General features: G+C 42.5%; 3 protein-coding genes across 4 annotated transcripts; 1 reads left to right on the top strand and 2 right to left on the bottom strand.

The window, feature by feature from the left end:
- Positions 1-81: 81 nt before the first annotated feature.
- Positions 82-6,238, bottom strand: arl1 (ADP-ribosylation factor-like 1). The gene is made up of 7 exons (XM_031865837.1): positions 5,471-6,238; positions 5,154-5,261; positions 4,241-4,378; positions 2,685-2,766; positions 2,367-2,478; positions 1,494-1,672; positions 82-1,174 (listed from the first exon to the last, which is right to left on the bottom strand). The coding sequence occupies exons 2-7, from the start codon at positions 5,155-5,157 to the stop codon at positions 1,144-1,146; spliced, it is 546 nt and encodes a 181-aa protein (XP_031721697.1). The 5' UTR covers positions 5,158-5,261; positions 5,471-6,238; the 3' UTR covers positions 82-1,143.
- On the top strand, positions 5,555-15,386 carry LOC116393471 (DENN domain-containing protein 11-like). The gene is made up of 9 exons (XM_031865835.1): positions 5,555-6,255; positions 8,123-8,222; positions 8,480-8,638; positions 10,613-10,769; positions 10,865-11,003; positions 11,551-11,682; positions 11,822-11,972; positions 12,498-12,566; positions 12,922-15,386. Exons 1-9 carry the CDS (start codon positions 5,856-5,858, stop codon positions 13,115-13,117), a joined length of 1,503 nt encoding a protein of 500 aa, XP_031721695.1. The 5' UTR covers positions 5,555-5,855; the 3' UTR covers positions 13,118-15,386.
- Positions 13,861-23,230, bottom strand: LOC116393470 (FYVE, RhoGEF and PH domain-containing protein 4-like). 2 transcript variants are annotated; one of them, XM_031865833.1, is made up of 16 exons: positions 23,039-23,230; positions 21,214-21,327; positions 20,491-21,022; positions 19,895-20,375; positions 19,513-19,658; positions 18,861-19,017; positions 18,632-18,770; positions 18,361-18,446; positions 17,911-18,054; positions 17,487-17,659; positions 17,185-17,215; positions 17,004-17,087; positions 16,781-16,906; positions 16,515-16,658; positions 16,290-16,427; positions 13,861-15,856 (listed from the first exon to the last, which is right to left on the bottom strand). In XM_031865833.1, the coding sequence occupies exons 1-16, from the start codon at positions 23,163-23,165 to the stop codon at positions 15,557-15,559; spliced, it is 2,922 nt and encodes a 973-aa protein (XP_031721693.1). In that variant the 5' UTR covers positions 23,166-23,230; the 3' UTR covers positions 13,861-15,556. The 2 variants fall into 2 exon arrangements, with proteins under 2 accessions (XP_031721693.1, XP_031721694.1); XM_031865834.1 differs by having other exon boundaries at positions 13,862-15,856; positions 18,388-18,446.
- Between the last annotated feature and the right edge of the window lie 716 nt (positions 23,231-23,946).

Below are 23,946 nucleotides of genomic sequence, written 5' to 3'. Positions count from 1 at the left end.
CAAAAAAGACCTAATTTTTAGAGATCATCCAAATTCTGTTACCTCAGTTTTGAAAATCAAACCGCCTCGAACACAGAATGGTACAATCACCGATAGCAATCTTTACTGAGAATCATTTTCACTGTACAAGCAGATATAAATATGCAACCATAAAACTTTGAGCAGACAGTTAGTGTTCAGTAACTAAATGACTAATGTGCCAAAGATGCATTCAAGAATTTCAAAGAGAAAAGGCTTTACCTACTAAATTATCTTTTAAAAAGAGAACACAAATGAACAGGAGGAAGAAAAACCATAGAAATCCATGTATCTGCCTGACTATATAGTACAAAAACAGCCCAGGCTGCAGTAACACTTGGCCGGAGGACACCTAGTGGATGTGTCGTACTTCTTTTTTTCCACTGATTGAGGCCAAATTTTCAATTTCCAAAAATAAATGGAACATTTTCTACAAGCTGGCCGATTGTACACAGAGGTATGGCAAGTCCAGCATAAGATCAAAAATGGTCCAATGAGTTGGCAATCGAGCAGTTGCTTCTCAGTGATGACGCGTCTTCATCTCTGGTAGTTCAGGAGCAGGACTGACATTTGTACTGTGGAACCTCTGGTGCCGTCTGTGCCTCCCGGTGGATCGTCATTGCACCTTGCTCACATGGGTACCCATCGACTACGGATCATCTTCTGGCTTCAAGATCGCTACAGAGGATCGGACTGGACGGGCTTTCCAAGGAGCCGTATTTACAGACTCCTCGTCATCCATGGTAGTGTATTTCAGTGTTGACACTTCATACAATTAGTAACATTTAACACGTTGAGGATTTTCTTTGCATTTCCAAAACATACAAAAATGTAGATACTAACTTGTTCATCACTCAAGCGATACAGCTCTTTTAAACCCTCATCGTGCCACCAGCATTGGGAGTGTGTGTGCCCAGTCCAGACGTTACTGCAGCCCTCACTTGTAAGTCCCAGACTTGAAAGGCGTTGGCGTTAGGAATTGGAAGGGCTTGGCCAAGGCTTCAGGCGGGTTGGAGGTGGGGAGGAGTGCAATCGGGGAGGTCCAAAGGAAAGTGGGATTCAGGGAAAGGTCAGTCATACCGAAGGGTCAGAGGTCAGGAGTATGTACAGAAAGGGTGGGAGCCTTTACTGCCGGCTCTTCAGGGATTCCACCAGCCTACAGGGACAGAGAGCAAATAGAATTCAGCCTAAACACAAAGATAACATGTTGTGCAAAATCAACCAATACTGAAGAGCATGCGTAGTGTAATGAGCTTCTTGACGAGCTCTCCATGTTGTCTTTTGCTTTAAGATGGCTGGTGTGCTCACCGTTGACTGAGAAATATGTGTTTCTGGATGAATACAAACATAACTCATTTCTCTCACCACAGCAGACATCTAATGGGATGTTGACTTCTTCCTACTTCACACCTATTTAATGTTACTTTACTCCCGTTTCTATCACTTCTCTATATATTAACTATGGTAAAACCCACCATTCCATTGCCTGATCAAGACCTGTGCCCTTTGTGGCCGAGGTCTTGAAGATCTGCCATTTCCTGTCTTTGAGGGCGGGAAGGCCCAACGAGTTGGCCACCTCAGCGGGCGTCATGGCCTGGTCCATATCCTGTTTATTTGCAAATACCACCAGGATGGCTTTCTTCAGCTCTTCCTCCTGGAGAAAACACAAAGTCACAAAAGTATGTAGAGAGAGACAGAGATTCGTCATGTGGCCGCTAAAAGTATCTGTAATGGAAGCAAAACACAGGTTAACCACCCTGAAGTACTTATACAAATTGAACTACCATTCATTTTATAACCGACTTTATCTGGTTTTAGTTTTGCTCTCTGAAATTCCCAGAAAACATCAAAAACAAAGTGTCCCAGATGTTCAAAATTTTGAATTGTTAATTTTGAATATTGCCATTTGGATGCGACAAATGCAGTTTAAGCAGCAAGATGGTTTTGACCCGAGCAACCTAGTACTCATATTTCCTGTTTCTTATAAGAGTCAAACTATTTTATTTGCTCACAGTTTAAGCTTAAATACACCAATTTATAAGCACATCTAACAAATACTTAAACAATATCCTGTTACGGTCTAGTTTTGGACAAATGGATAATGTGACCTCATGGTGGCAGTAGAGGAGAAGTGAGGGTATTCTCACAAGGACTAGAATTGATCCTTTGCGGACATTCGATGTCATGGAAATGTACCTAATAATTGTTGAATAGTTCCCATCTGGACAAAGTGTTACACATCCCATCAGCTCTGCCATTAGCATGATGGGTGGAGCTTGTAATGAAATCTCCTCACATCTGACATGGTTCAATGTGTTCACGTTATAGTTGAGAATAAGCCCACTCACCTCCAACATGGCCACCAACTCAGACTTTGAGATGCCCATCCTGTCGCGGTCGCTGCTGTCCACGACGTAGATGACTGCATCGGTGTTCGAGTAATAACATCGCCAGTAAGGCCTGTGAGGGAGAGAGAGAGGAGACGAGAAGGTCCATCAAAGAGTGAGTGAGCGAGATGCAAGAATGAAGACAGGTTAAAATATTGTGTTTATAGAAGCTATCTCAAAGATGCTGAGAGCTATGTCCGTGGTCGACATACATAGACGTCCACACAATCACTCCCTGGAGCTCCACAGCAGAACCAACACCTGCCACTTACAACCTACCTGATACTCGTCTGTCCGCCCAGATCCCAGACCTGGAACTTCAGATTTTTGTATGTGACCGTCTCAACATTGAAGCCGATTGCTGTGTGGAGAGAAATCCAAATGGACACAATCAGAGCAGAGAATATGAGCCTGATTAATACCACCATCTTGTCTGGAGTACTGTGACTACGGGTACATCCCAAGTCTCTTAATTGCATCCTCGTTTCCCTCACTTGCGTTTTAGTCCCTCCCACCAGGGATGCATGGAGAGACGCAAGGAAACCATGTGAGGAAAGAGGAAACGAGGACATGAGACGTCCTTTCCTCTAAAGCGTCACATGAAGCGACGTCTGTTTCTGATGATGGCGGCCGCTGATCACAGCTTGAGCAGCTGTCAGTCGGCTTTAACAGCTGGAGAGACTCTTGAGAAGTTTGTCTGTTCACATGATTACTGTACTTAATAGTAACTATTAATACTAATAAAGACAGTAATCATCACTGTAGAGGTGTGTTCTCTCTGTAGCCTGTTACCTCTTTAACAAACTGTGTCCTGTTTATAGGGGCAGGATCGATTTCTACCGACGGAATGCGATTAATTTATTTATGAATTATTTGCGTCCACGTTTTGAAATTGTGACGTCATTATTAATTAACCCAGAATATGATTATGGTTTCTCTTGAACACCGGAATTAATTCATTAGGCTCCATGTTTCAGGCTAAACTTAAATGATAAAACTCATCAAACCCGACACTCAGGAATGATCTGCCTCACGTGACTGAATGAAATGATGATGAATGATGTAAAAAGCTCTCTCTGACTTTAATTGTATCCATGACAAAAGTTTTTGAGGGAAATATCAGTCTGATCGGCTGCAGCGTCCAATCACATAACTGATGAACAATGAGGGGGCGTGTCGGCCGTTAAAACACTTCCTGGAAGACTGTTCACATGCGTCCTCGCTCATGGCTCCTCGGAGATCCCTCCTCGCTCCTCAGATCAGAAATAAGAGCTTTGGGACGGCCGTCAATATGGCGGCACAGAACAACTTCCGGTTCAAGCGAGGAAATGACCATTAAGAGACTTGGGATGTACCCTAAGATATGCACTAAAATACACAGTAATGTGTTTTTGTAGAGACTAAAATTAAAGAAAGAATTGGAAAATATAGTGAATAAATGTATTTAAGTATTTAACTCATGATTTTGATCAGGCAAAATTAACTTGTTTTACAGTAGAATAAATATGTCTGTATACAACAAACTGACGGGTACATTGTACAAATATTTTTTCATTATGATGGCCTTTTAATCAAACTATTTGTTTTTCTCCCGGTATCCAAATGTCCTCCCTAACAGTGCTGCACATACTCTATCAGATATAATCAATTCAATTCAATCCTGTGAAGCTTGATTTCTTTGTTAGCTTCTCTCCAGTCAAAGAGAAGAATGTTGACCAGACCGGTTGCCTGCGTTTACAAACCGAGTGTTAAGCCGGTATGAATCTAAGGATGTTGTGTAAGGAGAACACCGTGTACGTATGGAAATAAAGAAATAGAATCAAACCAGTACATACTGGGGATTGTGGTGACCACTTCTCCAACCTGCAGCCGGTACAGAATGGTCGTTTTTCCTGCTCCATCCAAACCCAGGATCAGGATCCTCATCTCCCTGGTGCCAAACAGGCCCGAGAAGAGACTAGAGAAGAAACCACCTACAGAATGGTCCAACAGAAGAAGAAATTAGTGCTGAGAAAAGTAGCTCTTGAATAGCGGATGGATAGAAAATGTACAAATAAAAACAGCAAACTTTGCTTGCTTCACATTCATCACAGATTAAATACTTTGGATTCGTTTGGTGTAATGCATCACGTTGGGCTCCATTTACCAATGGTGGGCATTAGTCAACCTTTTTGACTTTGCAATAACTTAATAACTCAAATACTAAACATACAATAGTTAAATCACCTGCTAACATAATGGTTACTTTATCTTCTACGAGGATTACAGAAACGGATAAACGTAAGTCCCAAAATATGAGGCTGAATTCAACGTGAATGAATTAGGTTGTTTGTATCCTGTTGTCTCACGATTTGCATGACAAGGGCCTGATCAGTCAGTATTACTCAGGTGGTTAAGCAGGTTAGCTATGGTTAGCTTAGCTACTGACGTTATGGCATGACTGAATTCACTGAAGACTGCAAGTTGACCTGCTTTTCTCTTATGTTTTTGTGGATATTATAAAACAGTTAGCCTGAATAGCTTGGAGACAAAACGTTAAGGAGCTGTCCACACTAAAACACCATAAATACACCAGTAAATAGCTATCTAACGTTAGCTAGCTAGCAGGCGACAGTCGCACTGCGCCTTAAACGAAGCAGGCAGATACAAAACAGCGATAAACCGTTGTCTAGTTATTCATACGCATGTAGGTTATAGGTACTCAAAGGTCAAATACATATTTCGTTGACCAATAGTTAAAATACTGACCCATTTCGATAAGACTACGGTCCTTCAATCAGCAGTTCTGTGGCAGGTTGGAGAGGCACCTTCTTCCGTGTGGTTGACGTGTCGCTGAACTATGTCGCCAACTCTCGCCTCGAGTTTGTTTTGTTTCGCAGCATTCGACACATTTAAAAAAAAAAGGATGGTTAACTGTAAAATTAACAAATAGCAACTAATAGGTTTTAACAATAATAATAATACAGTTAACACATTAACAGTCTTTTAGATTCAAACACTTGAATGTGCTTAATAAAAACATAAATATCTTCATCGAAAGTGCTGCTCGTGAAGGAAAGATTCACCTCGACGCTGTGGTACAGGGTACGTTCAAGAAGCCAAAACGGTATGCTGTTCCCAAATGTTCAATAGCTATTCTCTGTTAAAGGGAAGGTGACAGTAACGGGTGAATTGTTTTGAATGCAACTCACATCAGACGAAGGAGTTGCCCTCTCCAAACAGCATCACATTTATGACCACCTCAGACAAGAAAGATTATAAACGACAGATGTGAACGCTGCTACGCGCAACATTAATTTGATGCAAAATGCAACCGTTCTGAGCAGTAAAGAATAACTTTATAATGCGGAAATTGCTTTAAGCTATAATTATCAGCATATGGACCTGGTGCCCGTTGGCTGATACATCATTTACAATCTGTGAGGCTGACGAGGCGGGACCGCCGACAGGATGGTGGAGCGGTCGGACCGAGCCCCTCTGCTGGACTGGGAGGAGGTTCCGTCCGCGGAGAAGCCCAGCGGAGCGGCACCGGCGTCGGTACACACCAAGGAGCGACTGGCGAGCCCCTCCAACAGCCGTGCCCCATCAGGATGCTCCGCACCGGGGCTTGGGTGGAGCAGCGGTCCAGGGGGTCCCACTCACAGCAGGTCTGTATCCAACGCAGACGGCTGCAGCGCCCCACCCGCGACCTCCAGCGACCCGACGGGCGAGGATGAAGCCCTGCATTCCAACGAGGATCATCTCTCGGATTCAGGATCGATGGAGCTATCGCTGGAAGACAGGATGGTGAAATGGGAGGAAAAGGACCAGATTGTGTCGGTCTTTGTGGTTGCGTTCAATACCAGATCAGGTGGGACATCAACTACACCGACATGGAATTATCATTACTATATTAAACTGCCGACAAAATGAAGGGAAGGGATCGTGTTCATAGCCAGGAAGCGATAAAAACAGATGAAGCCTGACTCGTCTAATGCAAGCAATATTGTGTCTGACGCCCAAAATGAAGAGCGCGTGTTTTTACCAAGTCTGCAGAACCTTCTCCTACAGGTGTGGCCTTCGCTGACCCGGCAAACCCGTTTAGAGACATTATTAACATTATTAAAAGCCACCTCTCGCCTAACAAGACAAGTCAGGATGAGTTCTGTGATGGAAATCAATCACCCGGCTGTTTCTGCAGAGCAGCTCTATACATTTTTAATGAGGGGTACGTTGAAGACAGGCTGAGCCCCTGTGAAAAAGCAGCCGATCAGGTTACTTCCGTAGAGGGCTCATCAATTTAAGAATCCTAAAATGAGACGGTTCAACATGACAGGGGGAACGTTTGCGACAGAGGAGATTCCCTGCAGGGTGGAGCTGCAGGTGCTTTATGATTATGCAGCACGTCAAATTGACACGAGACCAGGAGAAACGAGTGGAATTATAACAGATTATAACAATACTTTTAAAATATTCGCTTAGTGGAAGGGTCTCTAATAGCAGTACTCCTCCACCACCATGTGACACAGTCTAATTGGAGCTTTGACAAATAGGAAAAATACAGTATATATTTACAGAAAATACAGTAGGAAGATCTACAATATCAAATATATTGATACATTAATAGAGTTGGCTGTGGTGCGTCATTATATGTGTACCTGTTGAGAAAAACATCAGTATATTATTAAATTCTACAAGATGAAACTGTGTGTAACAAATTGCACAGAGCCATGGTAGGTTCAGTGCTCACACCAAAACATCTAGTTTGTGCACTCTAAAAGGCCACTCTTGTGTTAAAATATACCCGCGCTTCCACACCACAACACTATGTGAATGTTGTGTCAGAGTGTTGGCAAGATGAAAAGCTCCACTTCTGCTTACCTGAAGAGGCGCAATGCACCCAAAAACACTTCAGGTGTAGTTTATGTGCCTACTTACCTGGTGCAAGTTGTTTTTCTAAGGGTGATATTGTGGCAGAAAAGGGTGTCTGGCAGATTTCATATTCAAATATTTGAATTTGAGCTTTTTTTATTAGGTAGTGCAGCAGAGAAGTGACAGGAAATGGGGGAAGAAATGTTAAGTTAAGTGAACAAATGAAACCTAAAGATTTCCCTTGATCATTTCTGAGTCTACTCTGAACCAGAGCAAGTAGAGGATTAGGATTCATTTTAATACTTCGCCTATAATAATGTGGCATAAGGCTGAAGGAGTGAATCATTATTTGAGAATTTCTTACAGAATTTAGTCAAGCATCAAGGAGCCACATGATACATCACAAAGCATTCTGACTTTGTGCTTCAAATGGGATGTAAAATATATCGTGACAGAATAATGTGGTGTCTCTCGGGGCCTTTTACTACTGGTCTGTCCGTACAGGAAATAGCTTTGATAGGCACTTTGCACTGCACGACACTTAAAGCTAAATACTTTAAGTCAATAACCGCTGTCAAAGTGGTACTAGAGCATCTTTTCGTGTTCAGCTGCAGGTGGATGATACAGACCTGTAGGCCCAATCTGAAGAATGGAACTCACGCTATCGGCAAAAAGATTCCACTGACTGTTAAGTGTAGCTAATGATTACATTGGAAACCACCTCCTATCAGGCCGTATTTGCTCAGCTGCCCCTCGAGCGTCAGTCGGTCTGTGTCACTGTGGTGTCATGAGCATGAAATGAAATGGTGATAGTATATTTACCGTCTGGTGCTTCATCTTATCTCTCTGTTGTGTGGGTGTGATAGGAAACATGCTGGAGTGGTGTCTGCCCAAAGACATGGACCTGGAAGGAGTGGAGTTCAAGGCCATCGCCAGCGGCTCCCACCGGGTCACCACAGACTTCATGTAAGCGCAATCAGGAGAGGAAGTTATTCACCTTCTTATTACGTCCTGTAGGACATTACCAAGGGGAGGAAGCTCATTTTCTGTATTAGGATGCGGCCCCATGTCTTCCTCCTGGCAGGACAGAGCGACACAAAGTGTTGCCTGGCAAAAAAAAAAAAGAAGAAGAAGTCCAGCCATCTGGCAGAGCCTTTGCTTTTCATGACTCATGGCTTCGCCTGTCTCCCTCTCTCCCCTCTCTCCCCTCCATCCATCCACAGCTACTTCCGGAAGGGCTCCTACTTTGGCCTCGCCTGCTTTGCCAACATGGCGGTGGAGAGCGCGGTGGAGAGGGGGGCGAGGATGAAGTCGGTGGGGATCCTGTCTCCTTCCTACACCCTGCTCTACCGCTACATGAGCTTTCTGGAGCACCAGGTTAGGTAAGAGGAGCGATCTGCTGGGCAGGAGCCGTTGCGTTCACTGAACTAAAGACTTCAGAAAAACGTCAGTGTCACAAAATAGTGAAAAATGCAAACAGTCACAAAGTGACAACTTAAAATAGCTCGGTTCATCCAACCGGCGCTTCAAATCCCAAAGATACATTTAGTAGCAGTTCTGGAGTTTTATCACCTAACACAATCTTTCTCAGGAGATTGTGGAATTAGATGCTTTCCATGTTTTCAGCACACTTTTAAGGACTTCCCCTGTTGGCTTAGAAGTTGAGATTTAAATTTTAAGTGTCTATTAGTTCATAGAACAGAAGCAAAAAAACTAATTTTAAGAAGCTGGATCATGTATTTTTTATTCGATTTTTTGCTTAAGGACTTAAAATGATTAATTGATTAACAAAGTCTATTACAAGTTATTATTTTTTTTGCCTCTAAGAGTTTGTCCCAAGACACTACTACCACTAATATTACTATTACTAGTAGTAAAAGGTTTCAAGTATGGCAATATGAGTCCACAGGTAAGTTCGCATATGGCCACTAGGGGCCGCTCGTGGGCCTTTATGACCCTCCTCAGCCTAGTTCCTCTTCTTCTCTCTTTTCCCTCATCTCAAATAGAACACTCTCACACTTTCCTTGACTCCCGTTTTCTCTCCCTCAACAGCGCTACACTTCCATTATCCTGAAAAAAAACTCCCCATTAATAATGTTGCTGCTGTGTACAGGGCCGTGAACTTCGGTGTTTCATCCCTAGATTTGTCACACCGATGTCACACTCTGTCTTTGAGCACAGCTCTCTCTATATTCTGTCCCCCTCTCTCTCTGCTCTTCCCTCTCCCGTTCCCACACTCCCAGCCTCGCCTGGCCTCCAGTCATGCTGCGGTCACGCTCCTTACTCATTACCCACGTAGCTCGCTCCAGATACCCCATCTGCTGACTGCCTTGGCAGTTATATAAAGGGCTCAGTGTTGGTCATGAGGTGGTTAATATATTTAAGAATGTGTGGATACGCTCCCCCTTTCTTTTCTCTATCCCTCCTTCCCTCTATTTCTGACCTGTTATGTGTCCTCTCTTGGCACTTGCAGCTAACAGAACTCATCAGCTTTGCAGGGACATGCTAAGGATGCTAATAAGGATAGGAATGATAAGATGGAGATGTGTCTTGTCATAGAATAATTGCAGCCTTAAATATATATATATATATATATATACATACATATATGAGTATATAACCGGTTGTAGAGTAGCTGACACATTAAAGAAAACTGCTTGCATGCAGACCGAAAGCTTGTTTGCATTACTTTTGATAAGCAATTATCAAGCAAACATGTCAAACATTTGCTGGTTCTAGTTTCTCAAATGTGAGGATTTGCTGCTTTTCTCTATTTTATATTAATGTAAATTGAATATCTTTGAGTTTTAGACTTTGTCAGACAAAAAGATTTTAAGATTAAATCCTCGTGTGAAATCAAGCAATGAGCTGAATAGAATCATTTATAATTTGATAATGTATTGTATCATAACAGACTGCTGCAGGAATTATCTTTTATATATTTTATGACTTCTTTTTTTAGGTGAGGAAATAGATGGATGTGGGTATCAGGTTGTACGGTTTTGTTTTTATGATTTTGTTGCTTTGTGATATGATGGGAAAACTATAAATAAAATATGATTAAAAAGTGATTTAATCCCAGATGAATATAATAGTAAGAGTCAGTCACGATCAGATAATATTCTACTTTAAGAGAGGTTGAGTCTACAATCAAGACCAGGTTCAGGTGCCAAGAAACCCAAATACTCTGAGTCTAAATAATCAAACTGCTAAACAGGTAAAACTACATTCATACACATATCTGAATGTAACTGAAACTGTATTGTGATTGTAGGTTTTCCTAAAAGTAAAAAGCGAATTTGTGAAAATATTTAATGATTCACTGAATGTCTTCTTTTTTTCATCCCCCGCCACAGGCTCCAGCTTCAGGCCCCAGGCCACTACTCTCCCCTGGAGGCCTTCTATGAGGACAAGAGAGCACTTCTGCCCCCCAGTGGTGATGGTGCTGTCACTGCATGTCCAGCCAATGCCTGGGGAGCAGCTATCAACCACTGCATGCACCCTGAGATGAAGGTAGGAAGGACATTTACACTTCTACAGCTGGTGTTTTTCACACTGTGTGACTCAGTACCCTTGTGCGCCTCTGTGTTTGAATACCCGTGGACCAGATCACCCACCCTGCAGGCTGCATGTCCCAGTTCATCCGCTTCTTTGGGGAGCAGATCATGGTGCTGTGGAAACTGGCTCTCCTCCGCAGACGCATCCTCATCTTCTCCCCTCCACCCGTGGGCGTGGTGTGCTACAGAGGTGAGAATGTATTCATTTCCATAGAAGTGTAAATTAGTATTTTGACATTTTGGGAGTTCTTGCCTGGAGTCAGATGAGAAGAGTGATACCACTCTTTCAGCTGTGTAGTGCGTTTATAGACTAACCTTATTACTTCTGCCGATTACGTTCACGTTTCAAAAACACATCATCCCTGCACCACCTATCTCTTGTCAAGATAGTGAAATAGTGCATTTCACAACATTTCAAAATAGTCCCCCACTTCAAAAAATAAAGATTATTTTCATGATTTTACTTTTTGAAGAGCTCACACACACACACACACACACACACACACACACACACACACACACACACACACACACACACACACAGCGGAAACTGTCTTATTTTATTGTATTGAGTCTGGGCATTTTACATCAGCGCACATGCAGTTTCTCTCCAGCTGTATCAGTGTTGGACAGCCCACATGTTATGCACTCATTCACATCCTACGTCGCTCTCCATCTCTCCCACACTCGTGCATTCATTTTGCTAATCTCACCCTCCACCCGCTCCTCCCTCGCAGTGTACTGCTGCTGTTGCCTGGCAAACATCTCCATCCCCGGGATCGGCGAGGCTGTGCCCGAGTTCCGCCCCTTCTTCTACGTTAACGTGGCCGACATCAGTGCCCTGGAGAACGAGCTCTCCTACGTGGCGTGTAAGTGGATGCTCGAAGCATGTTCAACATTTGTGAAAAGCCCCACTGAAAAAGGACTAGTTGGTCTAACATACATCTACTGCAGGTACGAATGGAATCTCAAATCTTAGAGGTCCTGTGTGTGTGTTTGTATGCTTAGGTACAACGGAGAAGATCTTTGAGGAGAAGAAGGATCTGTATGATGTGTATGTAGACAATCAGAATGTAAAGACCTACAGGGACGGCCTGAAGCCTCTGCTCCGCCTCAGCAACGCCGACAGGGACAAATATCGCAAACTCACTGAACAGAGGTAGGGGACACTACCAAAACCAGGACTACCGCTTTTACTTCATTACCAAATTGGGAATTTAAGGCCAGACCTATCGACTAATTTAATCTACTAAAACGCATCAGTGAGCCACACTGTAGCACCTGATGACTTGTTCCCTCATCACGATGAACATGGCCACTGTCACTTATTTTGAGTCAATCACACTATACACCGTCCTGCTGCCTAAATCCATCAAAATGGGGCATCTGTGGCTGAAAATAGTCCCCAACTAATGCACAGCATTTCATCCTGTTGAGTAACATTTGATGAAAACTACAGTGCACACCAGTTTTAGTCAATTATTTAAGACTTTGTTTTTGAATGTATACATTTGTGAGCTGCTTGCACAACGGGTACCACAAACAGGCAATACATATGTTGGTATACATCACAGATTGTGCACAATCTCTTGCAGGCTTTTAAAGGAACAGCTAGAAATAAATTGTGTGTGTGTGTGTGTGTGTGTGTGTGTGTGTGTGTGTGTGTGTGTGTGTGTGTGTGCAGGCAGATGTTGCTGTACTCCCAGGAGGAGAATGGTGACTGCGTTTCCAGTGAAGAGGATCTCTTTATCCTGTAAGTACAACATTATTCATTTAACCAGCCAGTGGAGTGAAAACTCTGATTAACCACAGTAAGCAGAGCAGATCTCTTTTCATGAGAACGGTCAGCACAGTGGCAGCTTAGAACAATTGAATCAAAGAGGTAATGAGGCTGACAGAATCTCCCGCCCTTTCTCCTCCTCTCACAGTAACTGCAGGGAACAAATCTCACAAAGGGCACACAAGTGGGACAAAACAAAAAGGGGAAAAGTCAGCTTTATAGATGTTTTCTAAACTGCAAAAAAAATAATCAAGTATTGTATTTGTGGAGCTGGGTGAAGAGCCATGTAGAACTACTCACCCTTCTTTCTAAATGATGATTTCTCCAGGTTTTTCCTGGAGCAGAACAACAGGATTTTCCAGACCCTCGGCGAGGTGGCAGGGAGCCCCGATCCCACGCTGACCCAGGAGAGCGTGAGGGCCATGGGTCTGGATCCTCATGGAGACAGGCTCTTCCTGCTCCACCTGCTGGAGATCTATGGCTATGACACCCTGCTGGTGTCAGAGCAGCTGTGCTGCAGTTGAGAGATCATGGACAGCTGGCTTTCCGCCTTTTATCACTGCTGGTTTCAAAAAGGGGGTTGATTCGCCTCAAGCTAACGTCAAGTGCTGCACTACTGGCTTCTTGGAGTCTTCAGGACCGTTTGGAATTTCTCTGGTAGAACTTTTTTTTGTTGTATATAGCCCTGTGCTTCTTTTGTTCACCGTGGTTGTGCTCCCTCACAACCTGCTGGAAAGAGCAACAATCATCTTCATGTATTATCACCAAGAGTAATGTTGTCAATTCTACTTGGATACATTCTCATGGAGGCTTAGGATGGATTACTTGCCCTCGGCTGATTAAAAGAGATTCTCTGGATCGGATACAGCTGCAGTATTTCAGCACTGAGCCGTGTTTGAATGCCACGGATGGCAGGTCCATGACGATTAATCAACACTAAAGTGGCCTGAACTGTACTCGGACAGAGCGAGAGACTTTTTCCAAGATGAAGCCAGTGATTTGTGGATTTTCAGCAAACAAAACTTGTACCAAGGACTGATGTATGAAAGAGAAAAAGAGAGGTAGCCGTTCTGTAAATAATCCTTTATGTATAGTGTGTTTAGCGTATGTGTGATATGGGGTCCGCCTCTCTGCCAGTGTTGCTTTCCTTGTATCAAGCGCTGGATTCAAACATCTCATTTTTAAGCCTGTATGTCCGAATCAGGGCGTCCTTACTTGAAATCGAACTCACGAGCAGGTCAAACCACCCTCGTCTTCAAGACCCATGTCTGTAAGCACTGCTGTTTCACTGGCACGTGGTGCGACAAATTGAGGAGTTTGTCATTTAATGTTAAGACAAATTACTTTAAAGACCAAATCAGATTTTCTAATGATGTCGAACAGGAAAAGGGGAGACGTCCACGTGGACATAAAGGCTACTTGAAATGGCTTTATTTGCAGCGGCGCTGTCCGCTGGGCCTGCAGTGGTTACACAAAGAGCCAGTTTAGTCTTGAATGCTTTTCTCAGATGTCCAGTTGTGTTTGCAGCTCTAGCATCAACACAGAGACGGGCCTTCAGGGGGCCAGTTCACAACTTCAGATGATCCTCTCAATTCAGAGACACCGAGTTGGTTATTTAACAGCTCCCATCTGCAGCATAGAGAATCGGTTAAGACGCAACACTAGAACTATTTACGCTCCGTACATTTTGAAGCACAGCAGCATATGCTTTCGGCTTCGTCAGTAGAGAAGTAACATCGTGTAGCGCATAAGTGACATAAAAGAAACAAGGTTCTTGGTTATTCGGAAAGGAAGTGAGAACATCAAAGCTGCATTAATCTGATTTTGGATTGTTACAATTTGAATGGCTGGTGAAGTAGCGAAGAATGGCCCCTAATTGAAAAAGACACATTAGCATCAACATGGAGTCGTTGTTTGTCTGTGAAAAATAAAAGCTTTAAGCTGCTCGACTTTCTTCACCAGCTAGCGGCTAATGTTGTCAGTCTCCTGTTTAGCGCTAAATAGGTAGCAATTGAAATGTTTTGCCGAAAAAACAAAACCCAATCCGTTGATGCTGGAAGCATGATTGGTGAGAGTAGTGAACCATTCAGTTAAATGTTCCATAAAACCATAACTAGCTAAGAGGCTTAAAAAGCTTGCTAGTTATTTTTCCCTTTGATGGGACATTTATGATTTTAGCTTGCATCCCTCCATAGATCAGGTATAATTGAACAATTTGTGTAGAACAGCAATGTCAGTGTTTTGTGGGTATGTATTTTGGACTATCATTACATCACTGCAATGTGAAAATACATGCGCTGAAAAAAGAAAAAAAAAAAAAAAAAAAAAAAAACACTATTGAAATAAGTCAATCTGAAAAAGAAACTTTTTTTCTTCCCCATTGAAACATATTGCAGAAGCTAACCCAGTGCTTTGGTTACTGCACACAAACGACACAATGTTATTGTGCCGTTTTATATTTTACACTGATCGTTTATTCTGTTAAATGTGTTATTTAGACTTTCTTTAGGTGTTTATCGTTTGAGTGTAAATATTCAATTGCTGTATCTGTGAAGAAATGGGGTCAGTTGAATGTGTTTTATAAGACAAATGATCCCACAGAGCCTCTGTGTATCACTGAACCCCTCATGCAATCGTGTGTCCGCCACATCGCATGGCACCTTAGATTACGTTGTACAAAGCTGAAGCAAGCATCTTTGTAGGTGAAGGGATAGTCCGACTCATGTTAAAACACCTTCACTTTATTTACTTTACCGTAAAAAAACATTTCAGAAATAAAGTGCATCGCCACCGTTAAGGGAGTCACAGTTTTCAGTCTGAATATTGTCAATAACAACCTTTACATTCCTGAATTTACTCATTTTATTAAATGTTTATTTCAACGTTACCGTCTTTAACATCAATGGAACTTGGTCTGTTGTTGTGTGTTCGTGTACTTTCCATAAGTGCCTGATCTCAAGCATTCAGGAGTTCTTTTCATTGTTGCCAATGATGAGAAATTCCTCACCAGTACTCGCGCTTCCATCACTGAAACTACCAGTAATGCTCCATCTGGAGTCATTGGTGTTGAAGTCGTACTGCCTGCCGGTCACCGCAGCTTTCAGGATGTTCAGCCAGCTTTGTTTGAGGTCCAAGCCATCGCAGGAGAAAGTGTGGGTGGTTTTGGATTGTCTTAAATAGAAACAAGGATGACCCTGGAGCTCCTGCGGGGAATCCTCCACACTATAGCCCAGTAGCGGTATACTGGATAGGGGCTTCACATCCTGGAGATAAGGAGTGGATGAAGGACAGGGACAGAGAAGCAGGCGGTGGATACAAAGGCTTAAGCTGTGCGGGATATTTAACCCTTCATATGTCAGTTAGTTTACACAATTGAATTAGTTTCTGTGTACCAACTGCTTGGGGGATTGTTTAGATATTTTGTAGATGATTAGCACCAACATTGATTTTGATGCACTGTTTTCTGCAGGAAACCAGGAACACAGCATGTACTTGCCCTATAGAGTGCACATGAGAATATGGCTCAATCCGGTTAAAATATTTAAAAACTACAATTTTAAAGTCAGGCCTCTAGATTGATAATATAATATAATAGAACACATGTCTCATGCTGTACTGGTTGTGGGACATTGTGTATTTTTGTGTATAAAATGCAATAGTAACCGTCACATTATTCATCATCACAGAGATCCCTACCTGTGGGGCTGTGTACAGGTGGAGGAGCACAGGTTCAGACCGGGTGACAACAGACCACATCTGTTGCCAGGTCTTTGGGTTGTCACCATACAGCAGGAAGCCACACATCACATAGTCACTGTAGATTGGAATCTCCGACTGAGAGAAAACACAATGCGTATAAAGACTTAGATCCATGTTATGTTGTATTTGATGCTCCTAAAGAGACTGACACACATGGCTCACCTCCAGTATCCTTCTCTTCTTTCCCTCTACCTTCTCTCCTCTCTGAGCCGACAGGATGGAGTAGCAGGCTTTGCACACTTTGTTCAGCTTGTTGCCGTCATACTCTAAAGCCGCTTTGTTGTCTGAACACTTCCCGCACACCACCTAGGGGAGCAGAGAAACCGTCACTGCTATCGTGTTCTTTATAAAAAAAAAAAAAAAAAAAAAAAAAGAGCTTTCGCCTGTATTGTGTGTTCAGTACAAAGCTGCCACTTCATGTCACTCACGCAGCCGCAGGCTCTGCAGTGATGTCGTCTCCTGGTGAGTGGGTTGAAATGTTCCTGGCATTTCATACACAGGGTCACCTCGTTGTCCCTGATCCAGCGAGGGGCCCGTCGGCCGAGTTCCTCCGTCTGTAAAACGCACACACACACACCAGCTGGATGAGTTTCTGAATATATTATTATTACTACTACTATTATAATATTTCTGAAATATGATCAAACTTACTGATTCTTCTACTATTAGCTCCTTAAAAGCCAATTTGAAGGTTTGATGATTCTTCAGGAAAACATCAATGGCTTCCTGAATTACCTGGAAATAAAACTTGTTACATTTTTTTGAATATTTTTCCTAATTCATGGCATGTTTAATATTTTGCACAAAACACTACATGGAAATACCCCAGTACCTTTATCCACTCATCTCGGTCTTGTTCAGAGCTTGAATAAACAAAAAACAATTACACATTTTATGCACTTTCTGTAATTAACATTTTAATCACTAAAGATTATGTTCACAGACTACAATATGTTGAGTCATTCAACATGAAATCAAACACATCTACTTTCCAACTAGAACATGTAGATGTGTTGTCTAACACATTGACAGGCAGGCGAGTCTACCGTCAAAGAAAAACCAAAAGCAGCTCAACTGGTATGAACCCGCCCACTTAAACCACACACACACACACACACACACACACACACACACTTGGCCTGCAGTTCAAGGGTCCTCTCCTTTCCAGAGACCTGGAAGGTGTGCGAGTGGTCTTCATTGGTGGTCTGCTGCACCTGCATGCCATCCACTCCGATCCTGCAGCGGACAGTAAAACGCTGCCCAACTAGGCTGAACTTAGGAGTGCAGCACAGCAGAAAGTTGTTGAACTGTGGAGGAAAGTTATAAACCGTGATCTACAAGGTTCCTTTTATAAACTGCGATCCAAATTAGAATCACATTTTATGGCATTCATCTCTCGAGTGACTTAGAAAAAGTGAAGTTTAAAAATAAAACCCTATGATAGAAAGGTAAAAACAGATGTTCGAGGGGTAGATATGAACAGTCAAAAGGTTCTTGGCAGATTATGGATCGTTGTCGGTCCCAAAATGCCCAGAGATGTAGTTTGTCTTTTTCTAACCAGGAACAGGTGCCTCTCCATGGCGGATGTGTTCCTGGCAGCAAGCTTGAGCAGACGTCCTTCCCTGAGGAACTCGTTGGTCGGGTTGACCACCTCCTCCTCTCCAACCATCTCAAAGATCTCCAGCAGCCGCTTCCGGCTCTCCTACAGGGAAAGAAAGAGAAACACTAAAATACATCCGTCTGCACACAATCAGCAATTTTGTCTGGCATATTGATAAAACTGGATTTCATTTATTTCTGTCAAAATGTCATTACAAGAGCATGCAGTAAAAGCATACAACTTTGATGTCAAAATCATCCAGTAAATATAAATCCTAGCTTTACAGCTGTGGCATTCCAAATTATATAATCCAGATTTAAAAAAAAAAAACAATCGATTGATCAAAATCACAATATCAGGATCACTTCTGACAATATAATGCGTTGTCTGACAGTGATGATATCGTACATGATGTGGTGTGACATTGTAACGTACAGCCTTGTGGATGGCGCTGTTCGAGTGGGTGGCTGCCATGGAAATGATCTGCAAGGATTCTGCGGGAGGAGACAAAGGGAAGAGGTTCATTCTGCTGATTAAAGACATAACGACCCATCAGAGACAGACTGGACCTTTATGAGGGAAAAGAGGAACCATAAAGAAATCTAACACAAGTACTCTCACAGCAAGGATATCGGTAGACTGAACAATTAAACTAGTAATAATGGTACAGCATACGTACTGTTAGCAAGATCATAATCTGAGTTTTCCCTGGGCAGCTTCTTCAGGTAATCCCTGAGGAGCATCTCATAACGTGGAACCCGCTGGACTGGTTCCAACATGTGGTGCTGCAGGGTCAGGCTGCCGCACACCTCCTGACTCTAAACACAGGACCACACGTGCACAACATCCCGTTCAGAGAACCGTACTTTCAGATGCATATAGGAATAAACTTACCGAGCATGCTTTACCTGTATGTCCAGGATGATATTTCTGAAGACAGAGGAGCGTTCACTCCAGGTCCTCACCATCTCCATGGCCTGGTCAAAGTTCCTGATGTAGTCGGCATACATCCTCAGGAAGGGTGCGTGTTGAAGCAGAACACTACCCAGGCCTGGGCTCTCACACCTAGATTTGGTGGAAGAAGGTCCAACACATTTTATTTTTTAAGAAGAAATGACTTCGAGGGTAAAGTGTTGAGTTTGTATATACAGTTTCCCAATTTAAGGAGACAGAAAATAATTAGAGAAATGTAAGCTTTCATATTTAGTGTTTTGGTAGCAAGTCCTGATGTCAACTACGAGCCTCTGCCACAAATGTACTGCTTGTTTGTTGCCTTCAGTATGTTCAGTTGGGGTCAGGTGATTGATCTGGCCAAGAACAGTCTACTATCTTGCCTTAACAAAAAAATTGATTCATCCTGCTACCACTGACAGCTGTGGCATGATCAGGAAACTCTTAAACAATGACAGTGTGTGCCTTTGAGGAGCTGTTGACATTTATAATAGTGGACCAAATAATTGGTTGTCACATAGCAAGTTGACCTTTAAATAGCTACTTTTACACTATAGTAATGGGCATGACGGGACTTAATCTTGCTGTGTCTATGAAGTGAACACTCACCAGTGGCTGATGCAGTTCTCCAGGTCAGGTAGCAGGAACTGGCTGTGGAAGGAGTAGATGGAGGAAATGTTGGAGAAGATATTTCTTATCAAATCGGGAGGAAACGAGCCGCCGCCTGCCTCCTCCGTTAAGCGTGAGCAGAACACCTGTGGAGGAAGTTAGAGAGTCATGACGGACTCAAATTCATTTTACACTTCACCCTAAAAGGAATGTAAATAAAGACAAGTCTGTTGAGAACGTGGCGATAAAGGAAATCCCTGCCATTTCCTTCATACCAACAAGAACTATGCTAACCTAAAGGAGCATGTTGTATCCAATGATGAAATTAAGTGGCTCTGGTTGATTTTCGTGGAAGAAGCCACGAATAGATTACCACACTGACCTGGTCGAGCAGGTGGAGACGAGCTACGTAGGCTCTCTCTGTCTGCAGGAGTTCATTGGCTATCTTGTACAACTTCTGCTCTTGGTTCTCTTCATCTTTTGGCTCGCTTCCTCCTCTCTCCTTTCTCATCTCATCATCATTTTGTTCGCCGTTAGACTCCTTCTGAATCCTGCCATCTTCTGTCGTTCCAGTAGCCTCGTTCCACTGGCAGGAGGACTTGGAGCCATGTCCTGCTGGTATCTTGTCTTCTTCCATGCTATCATTTATTCCCAGTCCATTCACTGCTGTGCAAACTCCCCCCTGCACTATGCCATTCATTTGTCCCGGGGAATGCCCTTTGCCGTTGCTTGACAGATGGGCTTCACTTTTGGCGTGACTGAGTCTATGGTGAACTGGTGCTATGAGGGTGATGTCTGACCCGGTGCAGCTGGGGGATTGCAGCGGTGCCAGTGGAAAGCGTTCAATGTTTTCAGTGGGAATCCTGCAAAAATAAAAGTCATATTCATAAGTGATTGGATTCTATATAATGCAATCAATGTTACAGGAAGTTATTTAGGGACTCATGGTGCAGAAACCGACCAAATTAAAAATCCAACCTGCTCTCGTCCAAGTAAACAATCAAGTCAGACACGCTCAAAGATTTTCCCGCTCTCTTCTTTTTCCCCTCCATGTTGCTGCTTGGGATTCTGTGCAGTCCAAGCCAGGATTTAGATTTATTGGAGAGGCTGTGGCTCTTGATTCTCCCCTGCAAAGGGCTGGGGGTCTTCAGTAATCCACTGAGAGGGCTGTGGTTCCTTGGGGACAATGTAGCAGGACTGTGCCCTTCTACTCCCAATAGGCTACAGCTCTGAATGCCTACTTTGCCTGGACTTGGAGATCCTAAAAGTGGACTGCTTGTCATGTGTGGAATCCCCTGTGTATGTGCGGCAGGGACTCCATTCAACAAAAAGTTCCAGCCTCCACTGATTGGACTAGCGGAGCCTAGACAATTCTGTGCTGGGCTGACACAGGAAACAGAAACTCCGTCACCTCTTTTCAGACTCTGGTCTTGCTCCGTGCCGTTCACTTGTTGACTGTGGGCTGGAGCGTGTCCTGCCTTGCTCTGGAGGTGAGCCGATTTAGAAGGCACTGCAAAGACATAGACAGCACAGTTGGCTAATTTATGATTGGAGATGCAGGTCCAGTATAGTCCACGAAAACATTCAGGTAAGACATGACGTGATCTCAAAGAATAACGAGGGATTTAATAAATAACTTGAAGTAACAGACTTGCATTTGTTTTTCAGCTTATGCATTTAGGATACAGGACTTCAGCCTACCATGTGGTCTTTCGTTGTCTTCCTCTGTACCAGGTTTAGAGTTTGGTTCGGATCCACAGACTCTGTCACAAGCGCTGCCACAGCTGTACGAGCCGCACACCCCACTGCTCACCTCTAAAAGAAATACACAGTTACTATTTTAACCATGCAGATTTCCCCCACACTGCATGACAATGGCTTCCATATACAGTACTTATTTCACACTTTACTGAGGCTCCGACAGGGTGAACTATTTAAAATACAAAAAAGGTCAATTCAGTCGGTGCCGACATTTCAAGTGGAAAAAATCTAAATGTCTGCAAAATCGTTGTTTTCCACTTTAGAATCTTGACTACAATTTACTACTTTTCAACTTTAAAGACTTATTTTGCTGAGTCCTTGGAAACTGCATACATCATTTCTGAGTGGATGATTCAGAGGTCTTGTTCCTCCCGAGCCTTCAACTGCTAACAAATATCACACATGCACATGGAAAAAGGACCTCACGCTCGCCTTGCTGTTGCTAATCTCTTGGTTGTATTGCTCAAGTGTTTCTTCGGCACACATACAAACTTCCTCTTGCATTTTGTACTTCTATAAGCACTGCGAGTTGTATGCGGCCACTGGTATTAAATCTGTTGTTTTTACTATGCACGTTTTATTTATAACAATTAACAAGTTCAATCTTGGACTGAAGACTAAATTTAGTTTAAATTATGAAGTACACAATGTTCCAGGTAAGGATTACATTTTGTCCAGAATCAAAAAAAAAAAAAAGGATTACACTAGTTTAGTATTTGATCCAACACGTTTCCTCAAGAAGAAGAAAAACAAGTAGTATGCATGTTTCACTATACTCTTTAAAATCTGTTTGACTGGCATCCTTACTTCACAACAACTAACTACTTTCACATTGTGCATCTCTTTGTTTTCTTACCTGCTGTCTACGCCCAAACTCATGCAAGATCATCCATAACTTGTATAACAAAGTAAAGCTTTGCTGTTCACTCCTGGCTTCACTGAAGTGTAACAAATTTGTTGATCATGTGGTGAGGGCAAGAAGCCTACTTTCTCAACACTGTAGTACTTCTGCTTTCTCACTTCTCTCTTTTCCCCTAACCTGAGAGAACACTACAAAGAGACAGATGCATATGGAAGACTATGGGTGACTGCTTTTAAACATATTGAAAAGTCTATAACATTTGAGTTGTTCCTTTTAGAACAACTAAGTTAGAGTGAAGAGATACTGTTGAATAAAAATGTTGTGTGCATTAACTAAGTTACCGTGGTAGCCACATTTCCAGGTAGCCAGATGATTGATCCTAATTCTTACAGGAATAGTTCAACAACACGCCTTTTTGTTTTCTGTGTCTAGTATTTGTGCTAAGCTAAGCTAGCCAGCTGGAGCTTTATATTTAACATAAGCAAAAGTAAAGAATATGGAACTACTCCTTCAATATTTTTTAACTATCTTTGAACTGAATCCAAAAGCACTAATAGGTCTATCAATTTCTAGCCTCTCAGTTGTGATTATAAAAAACAAACAAACATGCATACACACCAAGTGAACTCAACTAAAATAGCATATACTGATGTAAGACAGGCACGGTGTTGATGCCCTTGGCCCCCTCCCACACTGCAGTAATCTGGTTCATCTGGCTGGTGTGAACACAGACAATTTCCTGATATATTGGAAAATATACTGATTATATTTTGACCGTGTTCCCAAACAATAACCACATATCAATTTATTTATTTTTGCCACAAACTCCACTAAAACCAGCCCATCCATAGTAACTACAGCAATATCACATTTATTTTTAATTAAATAAAGAAGGTACTTCACCTGTGTGTGAAGCGAGGCAGTCCATCGCAGCACCTTTGACCTTCCGCCTGACCGCCACTCTTCTGAACTCCTCCGTCTTGGCTCTGCAGTTCAGAGTCAAACTATTCCTCTTCTTCAGGTCAAACATTGCTACGAAGACGCTTCAGTTCCACCTTAAGCCCGCTGTTTGTTTCAGAAGACGGCAAATTGTACCGGAAGTAGAGAGGGGGAGCGACGCGCCACTGTGTTCAATATTTCACGTGCTTAATCGTCGCATATTTCTCCAGCTGTTTGACAAGCCCCGCCTCTCAATTAAATCCCCACGCGCCCTCTGACAAGCCCACCGGAGGCTCTGACCAATCCGCTGGCGCGCAGTCAGTTTTCACATTGTGAAGGAATCTATGAAATCAATGAGCCTCTGACTAGACCACAGCAGTTTGTTATCACTTTAACCTGATTGAGAACAAATACTGTAATCTTTACATGAGCGTGCTCAATGGCAGTTTATGTCAATATAACCGTTTATGTTATATTTAGACTATTTTATGGTCAAGTAAGCATGTAAAAATGTCTCTTTAAAATCTCTGAGTAGACTTTGAATCAGCGTCATACTTTAACTTTAAAGTTAATTTTTACCAGAGATTTAACTCACAGATATCACATAGATTGAAGGGTTATGGAGAAGGAAAAACGACTAATTCCTTAATGAACAAATTAATAAAAGCATTAAAAGGCTAAAACAAATAAATAATGCAGGAATTGAAACTACTATTATTTAAAATAAATATATAAATCTAAATAAATGAATAAATAATTTAATTTAAAAAAAGTTACGTAAATATTGGTAAACACAAAATGAATGAATACATGTATTTGAATAATTACTGTCATTTAATTAGTTATTTCAGTAATGCTGTATTTCTATGCAA

This window comes from Anarrhichthys ocellatus, unplaced genomic scaffold (assembly GCF_004355925.1).
Source record: "Anarrhichthys ocellatus isolate YVR2014 unplaced genomic scaffold, GSC_Weel_1.0 scaffold33, whole genome shotgun sequence".
Lineage (NCBI taxonomy): Eukaryota > Metazoa > Chordata > Actinopteri > Perciformes > Anarhichadidae > Anarrhichthys > Anarrhichthys ocellatus.
Note: the sequence above shows the minus strand (reverse complement) of the source record. Positions and strands in the feature narration are given on the sequence as shown.